Here is a 21,916-nt window from a genome sequence, read left to right as displayed (position 1 = left end):
GCGAAACCCAACTTACATCAGCCCCAGCAAGCATGGCCAAGAGTTGTAGTTCAGTAGCACCTGAAAGGCCAAAGGTTCCTCACACCTGCACTAGCTGGTTCTAAATTCCTGGAGACGCTTCCAATAGCTTCCAGATGCAGTAAAGATAGCAGTCGTGGCAACTGCTCCTCGTGTGGCCCCTCATGGCATTTCATACCTTCTTTCCTCAGTCTGTTCAGTGACCTGCGTAGGCCACTGACATGCTCTCCCACCTCATTATTTGTAGAAGGGGGACTGGCAGAGTTACCTGTGCATCTCTATTTAAAACCGAGCATGGAGTTGGATGTGGAAGATGGCCAACCAAGGTAGAGCCATCTTCAAGCACCCCACAGCTGTTGCAGAGACTGTCATCAAAAATTGGGGGGGGGGGGGGGTCTCTGCCAGAGGGGGGTGAGGCTGGAGAGGTGAGCCCAGCAGAGGAACCTATGTCTCTTGGACACAGAACATTCAGGAGTGAGCAGAAGATGGACCTTGCAAATTATCATTTTATTATATTGAAACGGAGGTTTACTTGAGAGGATAGGAACTGAAAGGAGGAGTCCTGTCTCTTGCCCCCATCCTCTTTCATTTCAACTGTTCAACGCTTCCTCCTGATCCGAGCTTCTGTTTCAAGGTTTTCCATTCTCTTTCCCTTTTTGTGTCATTGTAACACATATTCGACAAGACAGCCCGGTTTTGTCTACTCGGTGTAGGTTTTTGATATTTGTATTCCACTGTAACACTTTAGTTATTGCCCTAGTGCAAGGCAATGGTTATGGTCACGTTGACATGGATGTGCTCATGCTTTGTGTAACTTTTCCCTATGTATCACCCTATGTGCAATGTCAGATTCTGCCACAATGCATTTGTCCATCCTGAGGAGCTAAAAATCTACGTAGTTTTGCTGTGCTACAAGATCATCACTCTTACTGTTGGCAGTTTCAGGCTACATATACAGTAGAAACCTGTGATAACGCTTTTCTGGGATTGATGAGAAGCCCCAGACTACAAGCAGGGCAGGATGTGTTTGCTTCTCCAAACTAGCCTAGAGAATGGTTCTAGGGTAGCTTTTTCCTGGGACTTGTGGTATATAGTTCCTGAGAAGTTGCATTATATGTTCATACTATAGGTATAGACCAGAGGGTGGGGAACCCCTCTCAGCCCAAATGCTACATTCTCTTATAGACAACCTTCTAGAGGCATAGGCCAGTGGTGCACCAGGTGAGGACCAAAAGTGGATGGGACAGGTGTAAACATACTTGCACATCCCTCTCTATTCTCCATCCAGGCAAACAAGAAGCATAATCAGCGTTCCAGGATACATTCTAGCCAGGTATGCACACTCAAGGAGGTGGCAAAACAGGACTGGTGAAGAAGTGGGGTGGTCTGGGGAGGGTCCCAACCACCAAATAAAGAGAGGCCTGCAGGGCTGCAGTTGGCCCCTGAAAAGCCTCATTTCCTGGTACAGGCTGATTTTAAATTTCAACTATGAGAGATTGTGTCACATATGTTGATCAAGTTACAACGGCCCGGTTGCCTGGAACAAAGATCAGAGCAGAATCGGTTGTATCTGGCATTATTTCTTTATTTATCAACACAAATTTCCTTATAAATAAAACTCCTACAAAGTTGGCCTCTTAAGTGCCATAATAGAAAAGTGGAGTACATTGTAACAGGATAAAAATTCCACTAGGGTAAAAAAACAAAACACAGAGTCTTAATATGTTATATTTATACATTTTAACAGTACATCTTTAGATCTCTTTATCCTCACAATCGGATACAATTGCTCACTGAACTTAAGGACACTGCAGAGGAGTCCCACTCCACATGTAAATGCAATACAATGTCCACAAAGTACCAATACATGGAAACATAAAAAATAATCAGTTATGTGTGCAGAGGAATAGCATTGATTGTTGCTTGTCATAACAGCATCTATGGATAGGTGAGAGTATGAGTCATGCATCATGTGGGTTTAGTTATTACAGCAAGTTGGTTTCAAATCTGATGTATTTCCTGTTTTAAGTCCTGAGATAACTATAAACCCAACAAGTAAGAAAGACACGGAGTGGGAGTGGGGATACAGCACAGTGTTACAAATGCCTTCTCAGACTCAAGTCCCATTGAGTTCAATATGAGGAAGTATGAATAAATATTTTTTGCTATGATGGAGTAGATTAAATAAAGACTAGAGTACCATACAAATCAGGATTGAAGGACTTCACACTTTTTAACTTTAAAAGGCACTACATATCAGCATCTTTAGGATTAAATTAAGCATGGGAAACTTTGTTTAGGCATTATAGTTTCTTGGTCAATAGTGCAACCCTAGTAACACAACAGAAATAAGATCCTGTTGACATACATGCCAGAACACAAGTGAGCCCTTTACACTAGGGTTGTCTGAGAATTCCACCAGAAACAGAAGTGGAAGCAGAAATTGCTGCAAGTTGCATGTTTGTTGGTCAGTAACAGAAATGTGAATATGAGTTATGTTTGCTATTGTTCTTTTCTTAATCGGCAAACATTATGTAAATAACTATGTTATTTTCTGAATTGTTTTTGACCTTTTCCTTCCACTGAAATTGATTACATAATCAATTACTTAATTAATTACATTAGTTTTGGCCATAGTGGTTAGCGAGATGAAGATAGGTTTTAGCAAAAGCTGAAATGTAGCAGAATGGGAAAAGCATTGATTTCAATGAACTGAAGACAGGATGGAAATGGCTGACTCCTTACATCCTTACTTTTGACAGGAACACTTCAGGATGTCCCCTTCAGAACTTGTTCATCACATGCAGTGCTGCAGTTAGGCTTCTGCAATTACTTGATTTGAGGAGTGAGGTTATCACCCCTCTATTATTATCCATTCCAGGTCTCCCAACCACCGCCACAGTCTCCTTTCTCTTAGCAGACCAAGAGGAGCAAGTGACAGCAAAGGTTGCAAGGTTCTTAGCCAGGGCAATTAAAATAAGATCCACTATTTGACTATTGATCCAAATCTCCCCAAATGTTTATATAACTGATTTTTTTTTTTTACCTTTATCCTCTGTATACTGCATTTTATTTGTTTTTATTGCTACGGCTGATAGCTGATGCAAATAAAGATTCATTCCACTGTTACTTGTTTTGCTGTCTGCTCTGGTGCAATTTTACATAATTAATTCTGATCTTATTATGTTATTCCACACTATTCAGTTCAATGTAAAAGAAATGCTATGCAAATGGGAAAAAACAGTGATCAAGTATATATCATTTGTGGACTGAAACAGCAACAAAAGCGAACATTGATTGCTGGATTGATTTCTGTTCTGGACAGGGGACAAAAAAGCAAACTGGCAATTTCCACTCCCGCTTCTGTTGGAATTACCTGACATCCATAGTGAGAACACGGAGTTATTTCACATATAAACATATGTAAGCATATACTTGCTTCCCCAGCCCTTCATAGTTATAGAAAACATATCAAGCCCCTGTCTCCACATTATATGTGGAAAGGAGGCGTCTACCTGAAAACAGATGGTGCAGGCATGCCAAATTCTCTCTCTCTCCCACCCACCCACAAACATACTTGCATTCTGACCTTCCTAATTTAGTTTCCATTAACTATCAGCAACAGTTAATACTGCAATACAATCATCGTACACACTTCACTTTAAAAAAACAACTATTTACACAAAGGCATTTTTGTTTTCTTTTTTACCAAGGCAGTTGGGTGATAATATGCTGGGTAGGTGACCTGTTGCAATGCTGCTTGTACACACATCCCCCCAAATCAAACATAAAGCTAAATGAGGGCCTGCACCTAAGCATTGTGCGGACCCCCCTTTTGTCCCGGCTCTACTGGTAAATGGAGATTGTGCTCTGTAAACATTTTCTCTGCTTCCCACATCAGCTAGCCATCTACTCAGAAGAACAGCCAGATGACACCAATATAACTGTGCCTTAGGAACTCACATTTCAGCAAAAACAGGTATTCACTGATGGGGCTAAGTACACTGGTGTGTTAACACTGAATAAACAACGCTATGCTACCATTTGGATACTTCTAAACAGGATAGTGAATTGTGAAACTGAACTGCACAAACTAACTGAAATAACAGTAGCAATGGGTTGCAATAATTGCAGTCACACATTCTCATAAGCATTAGCTTGCTAGACACCTATACAGACCAACTAAATTTGGGCACACTCTTAATGCGAGTGAAAATGCTTTCATTTCTCACATTGCTATTGGAGGATGCTAGTGAGAGTAGTTATCAGAACAAATCCATCTTGTTCACAAACGTTGTGTTCCCATTTCCCCCCAAGTATATATTAATTTTCATCATCCTATAAAAAGGAAACACGTTAGAAAGTAAATATATTCTGAGAAATACTGAAGGCCTGGTCAGTAGTTGCAGTTTGTTTCCCTGGTTGGCAAGGACGAAATGAAGAAATCACAGTAAAAACTACACTAGTTCCCAGAAAGTAATTTAACTAAGGATGTCTCTGCTCATCCTATAAAAAAGTCTTAACTTTTTGAGAGTTGGCTAGTGATTTCCTTGCCCCAAATCAAGTATTTATTGGTAACCCTCTAATTACCATTTGACTTTTTTGATTCTCCAAGACTTAGTTTCTAAGATTTTTTGTACTTTTTATTACAACTAAATTGTAGGTAAGACTTTTTCTTTTTTTAAAAAAACCTTTCTCAAAAGGAGTTTGCTTTATTTGCATTAAAACTGAAATGCACTAACGGTCAGGCAACATGTTTTTAACATACGGCAAACAAAAAATGTAGGTGGCAAATATCTAAATTCTGAAGGAAGGCTGTTCAATATAGTAAGTGCGACCACCATTGAGAGAAAGACATTTTACACTTACTCTCCAAAGTATCCACGTGGCTGAAACCCTTTATCTGTTTTGAATACTTGGTATAAACTAATACTGGCTAAACTATATGTGATCTTGAATAAGGTCACATAAACAATGAAATACAACACAGAGAAGGCATTGTGTTAAAACTGTGCTCTGTCAGTCACCTAAAGTCAACAACATGGTAACAATATTTGCATGCGTTTGGTTATAGCAAAAATTATTTCCCTGTGAAAAGCCATCCTGTCAGTACATTTCGAAACTGCTGTAGTATGTGTTACTCCGCTGTAACCTATAGCTGTTCAGTAATCCTCACAGTTATTTATGCTTTATCAACCAACACAGCATCCACAGTGGTAAAGTCTAGCTTTAGAATTGTCTTAGGATGTTTTTTGTATTTAACATACACACTCACACACAAACATATATTACATGTTTGTAAACTTCCATTTAAGCACCAGCTTCCTGTCAAAATGAAGTAAACATTTTGGTAGTGAAATCAAGTGTTCTCCATACCTGAGCCTTTGTGCCAATAGCAATACATAACACTCAAAATCTATGGTGCAAGAACCAGTTGTCAGGTCATGTCCTGGCACAAAGTCTTTCTTATACGGAAGCTAACAGCAAGATGCATAAATTGCAAGTTGTTATTTATGCACCCCCCTCATCTACCCATAATAATGGCTTCTACTCATTATTTTACAGAGTTATTCTGCTTTCTGTTCTTGGATTAAATGGGAGTCTTTAGTCCTAGAGATACCATCATCATTGGAATAGTTTCCTGAGTCTTGGCTGATCTCTTCCAACTCTTTCTGGTCTTTAAAGTCGGTCAGATCAACTTCATTTAGAATGCTACTGTCAGCTATGACAACACAATTTTCTGTTGGCTCTTCTGAAGTTAGCAAGTAGGAACTGCGCAAATCTTTTCCTTCAATGTTCTGCAGGTGGGAAAGTACACAGAAAGTAATGAGAATTACTGATGTAATTCTACATACAGGGTGCTATAAAAGCTATTGTGTTTGGTTAGAATAATGTACTATTAATATTTATTAAGGATGGGGGTATGGTTGGCATATGAAACACTGAAAAAGATAATAAAACCCCTGCTCTGAAGCATTAAACAGGCAACACCAGTCACTAGAATACAGTCTGAGATCTAGGAACAAGCGATTTAGAACCACGGTACACATTATGTCTAATGCATGGCTGCCCACACCAAAGTTTGTACCCACATATTTAGCTTCTGCTTCCCCATCCATAATGGCTCCTAACTTGTGCCCTGATGTCACAATATTTGGCACCTCCCCGTACCCCTCCAGTCACTGATATGACACAAGTAGGGATGGGGACAATCAGTTAGATGCAGAAAAGTGATACACAGAATTTTGTAACATCAGTATACAAGTTAAGCTCTCCTAGATGTCCTAGTGGGAGATGGGGAAGTTAACTGTGCAGCTTCTGTTTCTGGTAACAGCTGCTTCTTTCAAGAGAGAAGTAGTGGTAAAGAGACACACTGGAGGCAAAAGAAATTAGTACAGGAAAGAGTTGTGCTCAGGCTGCAATGCAAGACTGTACATGCTGACTGCTATGTGGTGAAGGATGAATCTGGTTTCAGCTTGTAGCCCATTGACTAAATTAGCAACAGCCAGATGCATTATTACTCAAGTGCTGATTCCTTGGAAAAGCCTTCTGACGTACAAACAGCCAGGGTGGCCACCTGTCCATCACCCAAAGTCACAGTGACAGCAGGTAATAGGCTGTTTGTGCTGAGCAAGGCTCTTTTGCAAGCCTTTTCAAAGATTGGTGTAGCTGTTCCCAGGGAGCCTGAGATCAGTGCCTATCTGCTGATTGGCAAGAGAGGTTTACTTTCAATCCCTGATGTGCAACTGGAAGTACCCTTTAAGGCTCCCTCAGGAGGCGGTGGGCTCTCCTTCCTTGGAGGTTTTTAAGCAGAGGTTGGATGGCCATCTGTCATGGTTGCTTTAGCTGAGTTTCTTGCATTGCAGGGGGTTGGACTAGATGACCATTGGGTCCCTTCTAACTCTAAGATTCTATGATTATGCACTGACAGCCACATTTCCACCTGCCCCTCACCTGATATCACATAAGATATCAGGTATGAGAGAGGTGGGTATAATGGGGGGGGGGGTCACCTTGCAGGCAAAACTGGCACCTATGCCAGTAATTAGGCCAATTATTGTTTATTGTTTATTATTAACTATTGTTATTATACATTAAACAAAAGAGGAAAAACTAAAATAATGTAAGGAGTCTAAATCCCAAGGGGATGATATACAAGATGGACAAGTGCATTAACAAAATGTCTGAAGTATTTCCCCACAAAAACCCTATTTGTCAAGAATAATGGGTCTATTTGATGTTTATTCCTATACAAGAAAAAGGTCCACTACATAACAGCAAAGTCCTCAGGCTCAGCATCACTACTCATAACTTTAAATGAGAAGCAAGTTTTTCAGAGACAACGATGTGAAAAGTTTTTCCATATGATCTGTCTGGAGAGTTTTATCATTGTGTGTTTATGGCTCCAGGCTACTTTAGAAGGAAGGTCGACTTGTACATTTAAATAATGAAAACACCCATGGGCCGGAAGTTCTGCACTCATGCTGTAAATACATTATTGAATGCATTGTGTGATCTCCGATGTTATTCATAGAGTAGACCCACTGTAGTCAAGAGAGGGAGAAGAGCAAGGTGGCAGGATCCCTGTGCAGTGCTGGTGCAGTGCAGTGCCTCTACTGCTATGTCTGCACTGTGCCTGCACCACATTCCTGCTGCCTTGCTCCTCTCTGTCTCAGTAAGGGCAAGTCAACTTTCACATTCGGGAGATGAGAAAACAGCACAGCCACGCCAGCTGCTATTGGATGTTATACACAGCAAGATATAATAAAAATGCCATTTCTATACCCACTATTAGATCTATAGGATGTCCCAAGTAATATGTCAGGCAGATTCACTACACAATATATTCAAGGGTAATGCAGTATATACACCCCAGTCCAGAGATCCTTGCATGAAGAGGAACTCCAGGTACAGGCATGCCATTTTTGAGCCTGCAACGACCTATCTGTTTAGAAGAACACTGGGAATATCTCAGTTTGCGCACACATTCTCTTTCTCTCTGTGTAAATGGCAAATGTATGCTTATTGTAAGCACTGCATACATAATAAGCACCCATGATGTGATTTCTAGAATACTTGTCCTATAATTTTACTACTGCAAATAGCAAAGTAATAAAAGCCATATATACATACCTCTATGATCAGTGGAGGGTGGCATGATGGAAAGAATGCATATTTGATCTGCTTGCGTATATAATATATAACACCAATTAAGACCGCTACTGAAACAATAACACCAAGAGTAATTCCAAAGACTTTAAAAATGATTGGATCTAAAGATTTTCCTGCAAAGAAAAAGGAATTAAAATGAGTTATATATTGAAAAAACTTCTGCAATAACCACGTTCTTAAGCTTATTTTTAAAGCCAGCAACTTAAACTTATGGCACTTGGAAAGTTGTTGTGGCGAGAAAAGATTTTGTGAAGGGGGGAGAGATGGAGATATAAGCGCACTTGCTCACTCTTCCCTATACAAAACCTCAAAAATTAATTCGGTTCCAGTAAAAGTGCACGCTAATAATTGTCAAATTTACATATAAGATACCTTTCTTTGTCAATCTTTCTTTGTAAACATTCCATGTTAAATAAAAGTGCATGCTTTTGGGGGTATTTTCCATAATTATCCCAATGTGCTAATCTTAGTTTACAACTAACTTCTGTTCAGTTACTTGAACTAAGCTTACAAATTTGTGTTCCATTCTTCATATAAAGTTATATACATAATCTGTATTGATAATGTAATAAGGGCAGGGTATAAATCTTACCACTAGTGGTAATAATACCACTAATAATCAAATATGAGCCAAGGTTAATATATTCTAAACCAAATGTTAAAAATTGGTGATGTTGCCTGCATGTACAACCAAGAGATTGGATTGTATACATACTCCTGTTTTATGGTTTTATACGGAATTGTTGTTGTGTTGTACAACATAGGATTTCAGAAAAACACATCACTTTAGATTTTTTTAAAAATACAAAGCAATGTATCATTTTTAAAAAATCAAACACTAAAAATAAGTATTTCATACCTTTGGCAGTTTTAGTGCATGTCTCACTGCTAAACTCGCTACTTTTATTATATGCTGGAGCAAATGCTTGTACTTTTAGGCAGTATAAAGTAGAAGAGCTCAAGTCTGGGATTATAAATTGTGAAGATTTATTTTCCAGTTTCTTCTGTACAACAACAAAATACATAACAATGTAAACCAGAGCAAGCACTTATAGAAAACAAAGCTTGAAGACTGACATTCTGACTTTGGGTGCAAGTTGTAATGGCTATACTATATGCTCTGCAGATTCCAGGTATACTGTACTGAGGGTCAAGAAAACATACAGCCCAGGGCTTGGCAACAACTGACAGGTGCCCGTGGGGCACTGATCCTTAGAACCTAGTGTCTATGACTACTCCAACCAGTTGCAGCAGGCCTGGTTGTTGTATGTTGCTGAGCTATGCATTCTTTCAACCTCCAACACCTATAGGATTAGCCAGAGATTGGCTATCTGTGTCAGATGGGCACCCCTCAGTGCATTTGGGACAGTGTGTGTCTAGTATTTCGTATGATGCTGGAGCACTTCACTACATACAGGTACATTTGACATGGAATTAGCTAGCCAGAGACACCATATTCAGCATAAACCTGAAGGGTTTATAGATGGCTTAGAGAAAGAACAGGAGGGCTACATTATGAGTCAATTTTTAAATACATGCTTTTATCTATGTTTTATTTTTAAAAAAAAATAAAATAAATTACCTTGTCTTGTGGTGAAGAGTCTGCCCAGTACCAACCTTGGTAAATCAACTTCTCATAGTGTTTACTCATCAGATTTTTTTCAGATTCTCCCGGAGCAGTAATGAAAATGTTAAGTGAATTTTCACTGGCATTAATCTTGACACTTGGTGGGCCCAGTTTAGCTTAAAAACAATGTTATACAATGTGTTAAAACATTTGAATTCAACAAAACATGTTGCAATATAATGCTGTCACTAAAGCTCAAGCACAAGGCAAAATCTCTGCTTCAGTAGAATGTAAAATGAATTAACTGATGGAAATTGTGATACTGTGGTATGTTAAGTTGCAGCATATATACACACTGTTGTTGTTGTTGCTGCTGCTGCTGCTGCTATTGGTTCTGGGGGCAAGTTCTAAATCTAAACACATATTTTTGAGGACATCTGGGAGTTTTAGCAAGCAGCCACCAGGAACGAGTGATAGATAACTCCAGTTCATTTCAATGGCACTGGTGCCATTGTGGTACACAAGAGGTTGCACAGCAGTAGAGCTTGCTGAACTTTCACACTGTTGTGAGCTATATGTTGTGAAGGTCTTACTTTTTTCTAACCACACAAGAAGAAAATGTAACAATGTGATGATGTATAGGCTGCTGTACAAGACTGCAAAAATTAACAAATACATACACAAAAAGCAGCACCTATAAATGATAACGCATATCAGAAGAAGGTGACACTTACTGTCTTCTATAGGCTCAAATTTTAGCATTTTAGACCAAGGTGATTTACTATGGCTATTCACAGCCTGTACTTGGAGATAGTAAATTCCAATGAAGTTGACGGAACGTGATAAATCGCAGTATTTGGTTGTAATGTGTTCACATCCAGATACACTACGCCAGTTTTTTGAGATATCATGAGACGTCTGTGCTTCAAAACCACTATTAGAACAACAGAAGGTTGATTAAATAAGCACAATGCATGTATCAGCAGACAGTTCTTAACTGTTGATGTTTACTTGAATGTTAGCTCCACTGAGCCTCATGTGAGCTGCATGGGATTGCAGGCTTAATCAGACTTGGCAGTCAAATTGATCTGACACAATTGACAATTTAATTGTCATTGAATATGTCGTCTTTTCATAGAAGGGACAGCAAGTAACCACCACATACTTCACCCAATCAATGACCTGCTTGAATCCTTTGGTTTGCAGTGTTCCAGCCCATGCAATGGAAGGATAACCCCTCAGAAATATAGCCCATAGTGGGGGACCTTTTTGGCCCATTGGCCCACCTGCCTATCCTCTAGTTACGTATCATACTGACATCATGTGCTTGGCAGGTAGGTTGGCCCACATACCTGTGAAAATTGGCCCTTGGGGATGGGGGGAGATACCATCCAAGCAGAATTAAGCTCCTCACACATCAGATAATGGTTTACTAACTGGTCCAAGCAGATTGCTCATTTTCTCAAGTGCTCCTGCTCAAAGCTTCACAACTTCCTTTATTACCTAACAGGCTTGCTTTTTAAGCATAAATTAGATGGAATGTAAAAAGCCAAGACTGAAGACAGGCATGGCAAGGATTCTTACTTGAGAAACTGTACAATGAAGCTCACATTTCCATCGTACATATTATCCCAATGCAAAATGAAGTTTGTATTCAGTGCGTGAACCTGGAGCTTTTCAGGACGAGGCAGACCAGCCCAAGCTATAAAAAGGAGGAAAGAAAAATTTATAAACAATCCATCTAGTTAGGTTCATGAACAATGTTACACGTTAATAGTTTGAAACTCCAATCCTATAAAGAGGCCAGAACCATGAAGCTTCTGAAACCATGAAGCTTCTGAAACCAGAACCCCAGGAGTTGCTCAGCAAACCATGCCCAGGGCTTCACGGTATTATACAAATAAATGCCACTAATATTATGCAAGACATGTTGTTTACAAACAAAAAGCAGGGAGAGAAGGTGCTTGTGAAAGCACAAGAAGCACCCTGCTCGATTCTGACCACAGAATACCCACTTCAAGGAGATTTATTCCCCAACCACCCCTGCCCAGCACACTAGAACCATAGCTGTCAACCTTCCCTTTTTTTGCGGGAAATTCCCATATTCCAGCGCCGTTTCCTGCTGCTTCCCGCTGCTATCCCAGATTGTTAGATATCCCGTAGACTGTCCCCAAGACAGGTGAGGCTGCTGATCCCTTATTTTCAAATCCGAAAGTTGACAGCTTTGCTGCTGATCCCTTATTTTCGAGGCTGCTAATCCCTTATTTTATTTTCAAATCTGAAAGTTGACAGCTATGACTAGAACAGATTTGAATTGTTAAAATCAATAGAAAATAAATACCTTTTGGTGTCTGTATACAAATGTCTGGACTATTGAAAGCATTGTGATCAACCATATGTACTTTAACCTTCATGCAGTAAGCAGTCTCTGGCTCAAGGTCTTGAATGGTTTGTCCTGGAAAAATATCCTGGATTTTTTCCTGTAGAAACAGACAGTTGCATGTAACATATTACGATTGTTGATTACTTCCATGGGCAGTTATTTTTATGTGAATCCAGAAAAAAAAGCCAAGATCTTTTATTGGGTCAACAATACTAATATTGCTATCATTATTTCAGAAAGACAGATATACAGTATGACATCTATAGCTGGAATGAACAGATTGTATTTTATTATGTATCTGAAGGCAGCCCTGTTTAGGGAAGCTTTTGATATTTAATAACTATTGTATTTGAATATTTTGTTGGAAGATGCCCAGAGTGGCTGGGGAAACCCAGCCAGATGGGCGGGGTATAAATAATAAATTATTATTATTTGAACATTTTAAAAACATGCTCAATCATTCAATGCCAGTTAAAGGACTCGGGATGCAAAGAAATCCAGCTTAAAACATGTTGGTCTGCCTCCTGTTTTACTATACTCAGCAAAGTGAGTATCTGCTTAGGTCAAATTTTATCCACAACATAAAAATGGCACCATTGTGCATAAGACAGAGCTTCTTTTTCAGTTTCTGCAATGAAATCCATCACTATATTGTATTAAAAAAATATTACTATCAGGAAGATAATCTGTACAACAAAAGCTCATGAGGGCAAAATGGTCTGAGTATACAACAACTGCAGACTGCCCAACTGCAGACTGTCAATTAGCTTCTTGGTCCAATTTGAAGTTCTGGTTTTGACCTATAAAGCCTTAAACAGTTCAGGATCACAATACCTTAAGGACCACTTCTCTCCATATGAACTGACACAGGTCTGGAGGGTGGCAATACCCTGCAGTGGCTCTCCTCATTACATATCTTTAGGCACCAGGGGGGAGAAAACATTTCCCCCAGGCCTTTGGCTAATTAAACAATCTACAGTATAGCCTTTTAAAGTGAGTGTGTGTTGGTGGGTGTTATTGTTTCATTTGTTATTATGTTGTGTGTTTTTATACTGTAAAATGCCCTATGGTATATAAATTTAATAAATAGTAATAATATTGGTTTAAACATAACATGCAATAGGATATGTACATAAAATGCGGCATTTGTTATTTCTAGTGTTATTTATTCTATGGAATTCTGTTCATGCATTTTGATATAAGGTTTAATTCCTTGCCAGATGTGAATAGATCTAGATCCTGATGGGGAGCTGTTCACATGTCTGGATTTGAGCCTGTAGACTACTTCCTGGCACCTCTAAAGCTGAAAGCAAGCAACTAAGCATCTCATGCATTCAGCTTACACAAGGAAGCCGAGATACTGGCAAAAAGCTCTCAACACAAACTGAACCACTACCATACCATTTTGCAGGCTAGCGAAAGCACTATGGAGTTCCATGGGATTTCTAAATAAATGGTTACAGGAGTGTTTAGCATTTTTGTTCTGGAAGTGAATACGTGTAACACGTGATTTAAATGTGAAGGAATATTTCTGCAAAGAAAGCAAATCTTAAGTGTAGAGAAATTTAGCACCTGAGGATAGGATGAGTTTTTCCAGATAGTTAGCTTGTAGCTTAGAGACAGGTCCCACATTTTTCTTTGGTGGTTTGCTTCAGGACTGAAAATGATGATTTTCACATCTCCTCCATATATTGATTCTAACTGAACTCTTGGGGGTCCGACTTGGGCTGCAGACCAAGATAACAACATAACTTAAGTACACTTAAAACTTTGTACTATTCATATTCATAGTGCTTTTGATGAAGCAGCATATATTCTGATTATGGTGACTCTGCTCCCAACCACAATAATAATAGCCGTAATAGTAATAATAGCAATAATAATAATTTATTATTTATACCCTGCCCCCATCTGGCTGAGTTTCCCCAGCCACTCTGGGAGGCTCCCAATCGAGTGTTAAAAACAACACTGCACTAAATATTAAAAACTTCCCTAAGTGATGTTTGCCACAAAGTTCACTCTTGCATAGCTGTTTTACCTAAAAAATAAATAGCTAGTGCAGGGGGAATAGAAAAACTAGACCGTGGCAGTGGCAGGAAGAGAGAGGGGCTTTAACTTTTGCCCCTGCCAGTCCCAGTTGAAACTGGGCCCCTCCTTGCAGGTTATACACAATGAGAATTTTTATTCCATTGTGAACAGCAGGTGTGAGGTAGCTGTGTCTCATTCTAACAGGGGCCATAGCAGGGTCAAAGAGTAAGCACCCTCCCTGTGTGCCATGGATGCACTCCAGCTCACCCAACAATTACACAAGTGCAAATGACATAGCATATGTCACCTCCAGTTTGGCCCTATGGAGGCAAAGAAACAATAAACTCCTTGCTCACCTTTCCTCCTACCTCCTGCAGCTGGCGTGATTCTAATCCCACCCCTCCACCACAACAGACAGGAAAGGAGAGTGGAAGCAGGATTAGCATCAGCCTCTAGCATTCTTGGGCGGCTGTCAGGGCCCCAAGACTGAGCAGCGTCAGGTGGTGGCTGCACCTAGCTTTTTAATTTCCCACAATACACTTGACCTAGTACCACTCTGGTACTAGGACGCGGGTGGCGCTGTGGGTAAAAGCCTCAGCACCTAGGGCTTGCTGATCGCAAGGTCGGTGGTTCGAATCCCCGCGACGGGGTGCGCTCCCGTTGCTCGGTCCCAGCGCCTGCCAACCTAGCAGTTCGAAAGCACCCCCGGGTGCAAGTAGATAAATAGGGACCGCTTACTAGCGGGAAGGTAAACGGCGTTTCCGTGTGCGGCTCTGGCTCGCCAGAGCAGCGATGTCACGCTGGCCACGTGACCTGGAAGTGTCTCCGGACAGCGCTGGCCCCCGGCCTCTTAAGTGAGATGGGCGCACAACCCTAGAGTCTGTCAAGACTGGCCCATACAGGCAGGGGTACCTTTACCTTTAGTACCACTCTGGGGCATTGTAGAGAATTAAAAGGGTGGCTAGTCAAAGCCACCCAGCACTGCTTGGAATGCTAACACCACCGTCGAAATTTGAAACTAATACTCTATTCAATGAACTATGAAGCAACCAATACTGTGAAGTTGGAATTTACTCATTATCGTTCACAGTTAAAAATAACATTTCACACCAGCGTTTCTCAACCTTTTGGGCAGCAATGAGTTCCCTCACCCCACCCCGGACTTTAAAACAGAACTCAATTGTGTGCCACCCTCCTCTATGAGAAGAGATTCCTTCACTTTAAAAAACAACCCATCATTCTGAACAGCTACTGTTTGCCCCCTTCAGTGGATGGAGGCTGTGATCCTAAACACACTTACTAGGGAGTAAGCCTCAGAGATGAACAGTTTGGTGTCTGGAATTCAGATAATGAAACAACTAGGCATTTGCAATTGGTTACCTGTCCAATATTTAACAACTGCATAAAGCGTAACTTGAATAAACTAGGCACACATTCATACCTTCTGTATATGGAGAAAATACTAAATAAGCCCAGGAAGAGTGCTCTTCTCCTGTGTCTGCTCTTAAGCTCACATTATAAAGCTGAAAATAGTCTGTTATAGCTGATGAAAGGTCACATTCTGTGATTCTTACAGCCTGACACTCGGGAATAAGTGACCAGCTTTCAGCATTGCTCTCTTCACTGTCTGATTCACTGAAAGAAAAAAGCAAAGCAGTCCTCAGACATTATGGATCAGTAAGCATTCCTTACAGTATCTTTGTGTAAAATTCATTTCAATTTTGATCCACAGCACCCGGAATGCAAAAAAAAAAGGGAGCCGCATTTTTATTCTTCCAATTCATCAGTATCAGTCTTTTTGCTGTGTAGTTCTGTGTAGAGCCACACATATATGCCCCTGATTTTAGTTGTCCACTCGTTCATGGATGGTATTCTCATTCCGTCCGTCCCCCGCCCCTGCCAATTTTAACAAATAAATAATTTTGGCAGTAGTTAAGAGATGCTGCATTAATCCCATGTCTTCTATTAGTACAATTTTTTAACATATCCAAATAGCAAAATTAGAGGATCTGTGGGTAAAGTAAAGGCAGTTATTGCTTCAATTTCCATTGCAATGTCTTTCTAGAATTTTCTAATTTTGGGGTAGGTCCAAAATATATGCTACATCATAGCATTTGCAGTTTTAACCCTCCAACAGGCACAACTGGCTGTTCTGTCTATCTGGTGTCTTGTAAACATTTTCTTTGGCAGATACAGCAACTCATGGACTAGGACGGAACTCACATACTGAAGAAAAGCTCCAGCAACATTTCAAAAGTCTCTGTTACAAGTCGTTGATGTGAGTCACAGTACAACTGAGTACTTACCTTTGGTACTGAACTGAAAAGGTTCCATTGAGGCCACATGAATTATTCCATAGCCATTTCAGAGTGATGTTCGTATCAACAATGAAAACTGTAATGTTCTGAGGTGGTTCCAAACATGTCAACCCTATGGATATTTTTGAAAAATGAAAAGAATTATGTCAAGGCTATAATAGACACAACTGCATGCAGTGTGCCATTAACCACCTTCTGCACTTTACTGAAGAACTTAGTAAGAGAGCAACAGGAAACAGACATTAAATGCAAGTAAGCAGATCATAAATATCTGCAGAAAAGGAAGTGAAATATGGAGATTCCCTTACCTTCTTTCTGAGTAACCCTGTGTTGTGGCATAATATTGACAACATTTCTGATTCTTATGTTTTCTGGACAAGGTACTTTCTATTCAAGTCTTCTGAGGAAGTAGTCAGTTTTTAATGTTTGCTCCAGCAAAAGTCATCAGAACAGTTTAAAGCACACCCATGCAAATGTGCACTTGCTTTTTCAACAGTATTGTGCAATTGGAAGCCTATTATTATTACATATACAGCTTGGGAAAGTAGGTTTTGAAGCTGATGCCTACAGAAAGTAGACTTTAGCTCTACTAAAGCCTCAGGCACTTTAAAGCATTATGCAGGATATCTGCAGGCCCTTTGTGGTGCTTTGAGGTCCCAACTACTAGACTTCAAAGCACCCAATCATCTGCCGTCATTGGGACATCAAGTGATTTGCAGGTGGGAGGTCCCACCCATCTGTTCACTTTGGCCTGCACAGCTAGGACCAGATAATTACCGTATCTTTCGCTCTATAAGACGCACCAGACCATAAGACGCACCTAGTTTTTGGAGGAGGAAAACAAGAAAAAAAATATTCTGAATCTCAGAAGCCAGAACAACAAGAGGGATCGCTGTGCAGCGAAAGCAGCGATCCCTCTTGCTGTTCTGGCTTCTGGGATAGCTGCGCAGCCTGCATTCGCTCCATAAGACGCACACACATTTCCTCTTACTTTTTAGGAGGGAAAAAGTGAGTCTTATAGAGCAAAAAATACGGTATTTGTCCACAGAGGACACAAAATTCCACAATTCTGGCATACCTTATTCCAAGAGATTTGTATGAAGAAAATATGTTATTTACAGTATTTGTTTTCTGACTCTTTCCTAATGATCTCTAACATGAAGCTCACCTTTTTCACAGCAACTGTACATTGAGTCAGCATTTCTATCACATTATCCACCACAACCTACAACGTCCATTTCCTGGTCAGTCACTGGCCAGGTCTCATCAGTATATCTGTGAAGCTGGATTTTTTTTTGTCCTAATATACATCACTTTTTACTTATTTGCACTGAACTGCACTTGTCATTTTAATTCCCATTCATCCAGACTGGAGAGATCTTTTTGGAGCTCTTTGCTATACACCTTTTTGTTTTAACCATCCTAAATCATTGGATGTCATCAGCAAACTTGACCACCTTACTGCTCACCCCTAATTCCAGAGAAGAAAATAAGACTTTGAGTGCATTAGCTTTTTAATGCCATTAAAGGATCTAATGAAACATTGGACTTCACTTATTTATGAAGTCCACATTTTTTAAAAAAAACATCACCCCCCCCAATATCCATGTATTTAAAAGAAAAAAATTCAAAGAATAGGCCTAAAAGAGGACCAATGCCATCTAGTTTTAAAACTCTTGCTGGAAGTAGAATACCCAGATGTAAAAGGGGACAGGGCTTCTGCATCTTTAATAGCTGTGTGATTCTCCTGTTATAAAGTTATATCAATACATTGAAAAAGAACTTTTCTTTTGGACTCGATGGCCCTTGTGGTCTCTTCCAACTCTATGATTCTATGATTCCTGTGACCTCTTGTGATCCATAACTGCTGTGTCAGCTTTTACATAAGAGGTATTTCCCCAGTCTTTTTTGTGCCACTTCAATAAGGGAAGTCCTTGTAAATCTTTCCAGTATTTAGCAATCTGAGTTCTTGCTGCCACTAATAAAAACCTGACCAGTTTCTCACAACATCTTGATTTTTTCCAGTGAACACATTTCAAAAAGCAAGTTCTGGTGTCTTTTGTAATGGTGTTCCATTTATCTCTGAGACCTCCCAGTCTTCCCACATATGGGTGAACAACTCCACTTTGCCACATGGTCTCCGACAGATTGATGAGGTTTTAGATATACATGACAGTCTCAAAAATGTTAAATACAATTTTTGAACCATTTGGAAGGATGTTTCTCTGAACATGGTTGAGGTTGATCTATACAGGAATTTATCCCAGAGACAGAATGCTTTTCTATTATTATATACCAATCCTTTCCCCATAACGTTCTAAAACTGTTTCCTGCTTCCGGCCAGCAGCTACTGCAAATCATCTCTGCAATTTACTATTACATCCACACCATACCCTGAAATACATCTGTACCCTCTCCAATTTATTGAAACTGAATCCTCTTTAGCCTTCCCGTCTAAATGTGCTAAGACACAAGCAGGAACAGGCAGGGCAATCCTTGTTCCTTTTGGGAACACTGTGCAGCCTCCCTCAGACAAATACTGATCATGCATTGGTTGAATATTTTGGCTGGAACACACGGTATCTGTGGTTTACCCCTTTTTCATCTGTTTGCTTCTTCATACAGTCAACCTGAACACCTACAGCTGTGATGTGAACTTCCTGGAAACATTTCCAATTCCAATTAGGGCCATCTTAATAGGATAATTTGCACTGGGAAATTAGAGAGTGATCTAATCTAGCATTTTTATTTAACTTGCAATTAGTAAATGCTCAAAGTATTGAAACTGCCAAGTTTCCTTATTACATTTTCAATTGGCATCCATTCATTATTACTAAAGAGTTTATACAACAGGGGGAAATGCAAAAATAAAGCACTGGAAAATTGTTTGCTGCATATTACTGACCTGAAGAGCCCTTCAGTGATGGTTATAAGAAACAGACTGACATTCTTTTACTGTATTTAAGGTAGCAACCCAAAGTACTGTTTAAAAGCTGTATTGCTCCTAATTGTCAAGCTTCCCTTACAGGATACCACAGATGAGGACATTATTGTACAATTCTACAGTTGGCCATGCCAATGCATAGAATGGCCTTCACCAACTAGATGTTTTGGGCTACAATTGCCATCCACTCCAGCCAACATGGTCAATGGTTAGGGACAGTGGGAGTTGTAGTCCAAGACATGCAGAGGGCTCCTTGATCAAAGAAAGCTCAGTCCTGTCCCAACATGTTTTCTGGTCATTATATAGTGCCATCAGCATACATGGCACCTTTCAAAGTTTTGTAAGGAAAATTTGGCATCTCCCTGTTCCAAGGAGCTTTCAATTTAAACTAGACAAGAAGGGAAAACAACACCAGGAGGGTTGAGGGTAGAGAAGATTAATGCAGTCAAATGCAGTTCCAACACACTTAAAATTTGGGCTGCTTTGGAATTAGGATTAAGTGAATATAGCAAAGGTTGTGTGGGTTTTGAGAAGAGCACTGAAGGGGAGAGGTAGTATCACAGATATTTAGGGAGGGGCAGGTACATAAGTGCTATAGTATAGATACACAAGTATCTACAGAACAAGATATTACACACGTTTTAAAAAGCAGGATTCAAAGTTCTGTATGTTTTACATTATGGGTCCATACAGCTTCCAAGATCAGAGGCAGCACACTAGTCACAGGAGAACACCAATGAGGGAGGTGTTCTGCCTGTAAGCATCCCATAGACATCAAGTTGGCCACAGTGGTAAGTAAGATGCTGTGCTAAACAGGCTTTGGGTCTGATCCAGCAAGGTTTTTCTTATGTACTCATCATAACAGGGTGCAATATCTATTCACAAAAACACACACACGAGGATAAAGTTCTAGGACTAAATATAGAGTGCTGTTTCCTTCATGCATGTTACTACTTCCAAGCAGCGCTTTTTTCTGGGGGGATGCAGGGGTACACATACCCCTAAACATTTTGTGAATCTCAGTTTGGCCTCATTGAGGGGCAGTATCTCAATATGAGTAGGAAAATGAGAGTACCCCTAAATTTTTTTTTTAATAAACAAAATACACTGATTACAAGCCTTGTGGTAAAGGTCAAAACCCCGATAACTACAGCAAAGGGAAACATAACAGCAGGGTATGCCCATAGCTATCCATATTTTCAGCACCTATTTTATTTTGCTATTATTGTGCGTTTTTGCAAGCTACATGAAACACACCTCTTAACTTACCCACCCAAGCTACTTAACCCATATGATCCCACCAAGCAGCTGCCATTGGTTCATCTGGTATTGTCTGCTACACTGACCAGCACGCAGGTCAGCTCTCCGAGATTTCGGGCAGGGTTTTCTCCCGGCCCTGCCTGGAGATTCCGGGAGCGGAGTTGAGGGGGACGGGGGGACCTTCTGCATTCCAAGCAGGTGTTCTTCCACCGGGCCACAGCCCTTCCCCCCAAAGCCACCGCAGGCAAATCTACGAGCGCAAGCGAAGCGGAAAGCGAGCCCAATTCCTGGAAGCCCTGCATTTATCAGCGCGTGCCAGCGCTCGGAGCGGAGAGAACTCGCGCCGCCTTTCCTGGAAGCGCGTCTTCCTATCCGGCAACGCGAGGCTGCACCAAAGCGAAAGCCCTCAGCTTCGCTGCCTACCCTCGCCCGCCCCAGGGATGAGGGTCACCCACGAGCAACGGGGAGCCCAGGTGAACGCCCGCGCCCACCCTCAGTTCCTCTGAGAGAAGGAGAGAGGGAGAAAGAGACACACACACACAGGCGTCCCGCCGCTCCGTCCTCAGTCCCGAGGAAAGGCGGGCTCGGCGGCGGCGCACAGACAGAGGAAGGCCCTGCAAACGCACCTGTGCAGAAAGGCGCCGCTCCCAGCGTTGCTACGGCTACAAGCAGAGCGCGCGCCGCCTTCATGGCGAGCCCGGGGCGAGCGAGACGTCCCAACTGCCGAGCGACGTTTCCACCGCCGCCACTTGCCCCAACGCCGGCCCCTGCCACGTGATCGCGACACGGTCAACAACAAGGAGGCTCGCCCCCGGCAGCGTCGCTTCCGCGCGGAGCATGCGCAAAACTCTTCGAGCTCGTAGAGATAAAACCTAGCAGAGCAGATCCCTCCTCGTTTTTGTGGGTTAGACGGGAGCTGGTTCGGGGGCTTTTGGAAGGGTGCAGGTGGGGGAGAAGGGCGGGGATATCATTAGGTTTAACTGCCTTGGACGCAGCAAAGGCGCGTTTCGTATGAGAGCGGGATTCCCTTCGCAGAAAGGTAGCGCGGCTCGAATTTAAATGAAGTTCAATTCTTCAATTAGCCCCAAATCCTTCAGAAACACCACGAAAACTGTATAAACCAAACGTCCTCATTCAGTTGGAATACATTTGAGAGTTCTGTGAAGGTTCCTTTGAAACGAAAGCACCCCTAATGAGCGAGAAGTCGAAGGGCAAAGGAAGCCTGT

General features: G+C 41.1%; 1 protein-coding gene across 1 annotated transcript; it reads right to left on the bottom strand.

Moving 5' to 3' along the window:
- Nucleotides 1-1,582: 1,582 nt before the first annotated feature.
- IFNAR1 (interferon alpha and beta receptor subunit 1) lies at nt 1,583-21,498 on the bottom strand. Its single transcript, XM_028727063.2, has 11 exons — nt 21,317-21,498; nt 16,475-16,598; nt 15,610-15,803; nt 13,713-13,867; nt 12,099-12,237; nt 11,342-11,459; nt 10,492-10,691; nt 9,773-9,933; nt 9,050-9,194; nt 8,152-8,303; nt 1,583-5,816 (listed from the first exon to the last, which is right to left on the bottom strand). Exons 1-11 carry the CDS (start codon nt 21,378-21,380, stop codon nt 5,586-5,588), a joined length of 1,683 nt encoding a protein of 560 aa, XP_028582896.2. The 5' UTR covers nt 21,381-21,498; the 3' UTR covers nt 1,583-5,585.
- Nucleotides 21,499-21,916: the final 418 nt, after the last annotated feature.

The sequence above is a fragment of the Podarcis muralis genome, chromosome 4, assembly GCF_964188315.1.
Source record: "Podarcis muralis chromosome 4, rPodMur119.hap1.1, whole genome shotgun sequence".
Taxonomy (NCBI): domain Eukaryota; kingdom Metazoa; phylum Chordata; class Lepidosauria; order Squamata; family Lacertidae; genus Podarcis; species Podarcis muralis.
This window is presented reverse-complemented; position numbering and strand designations above follow the sequence as displayed.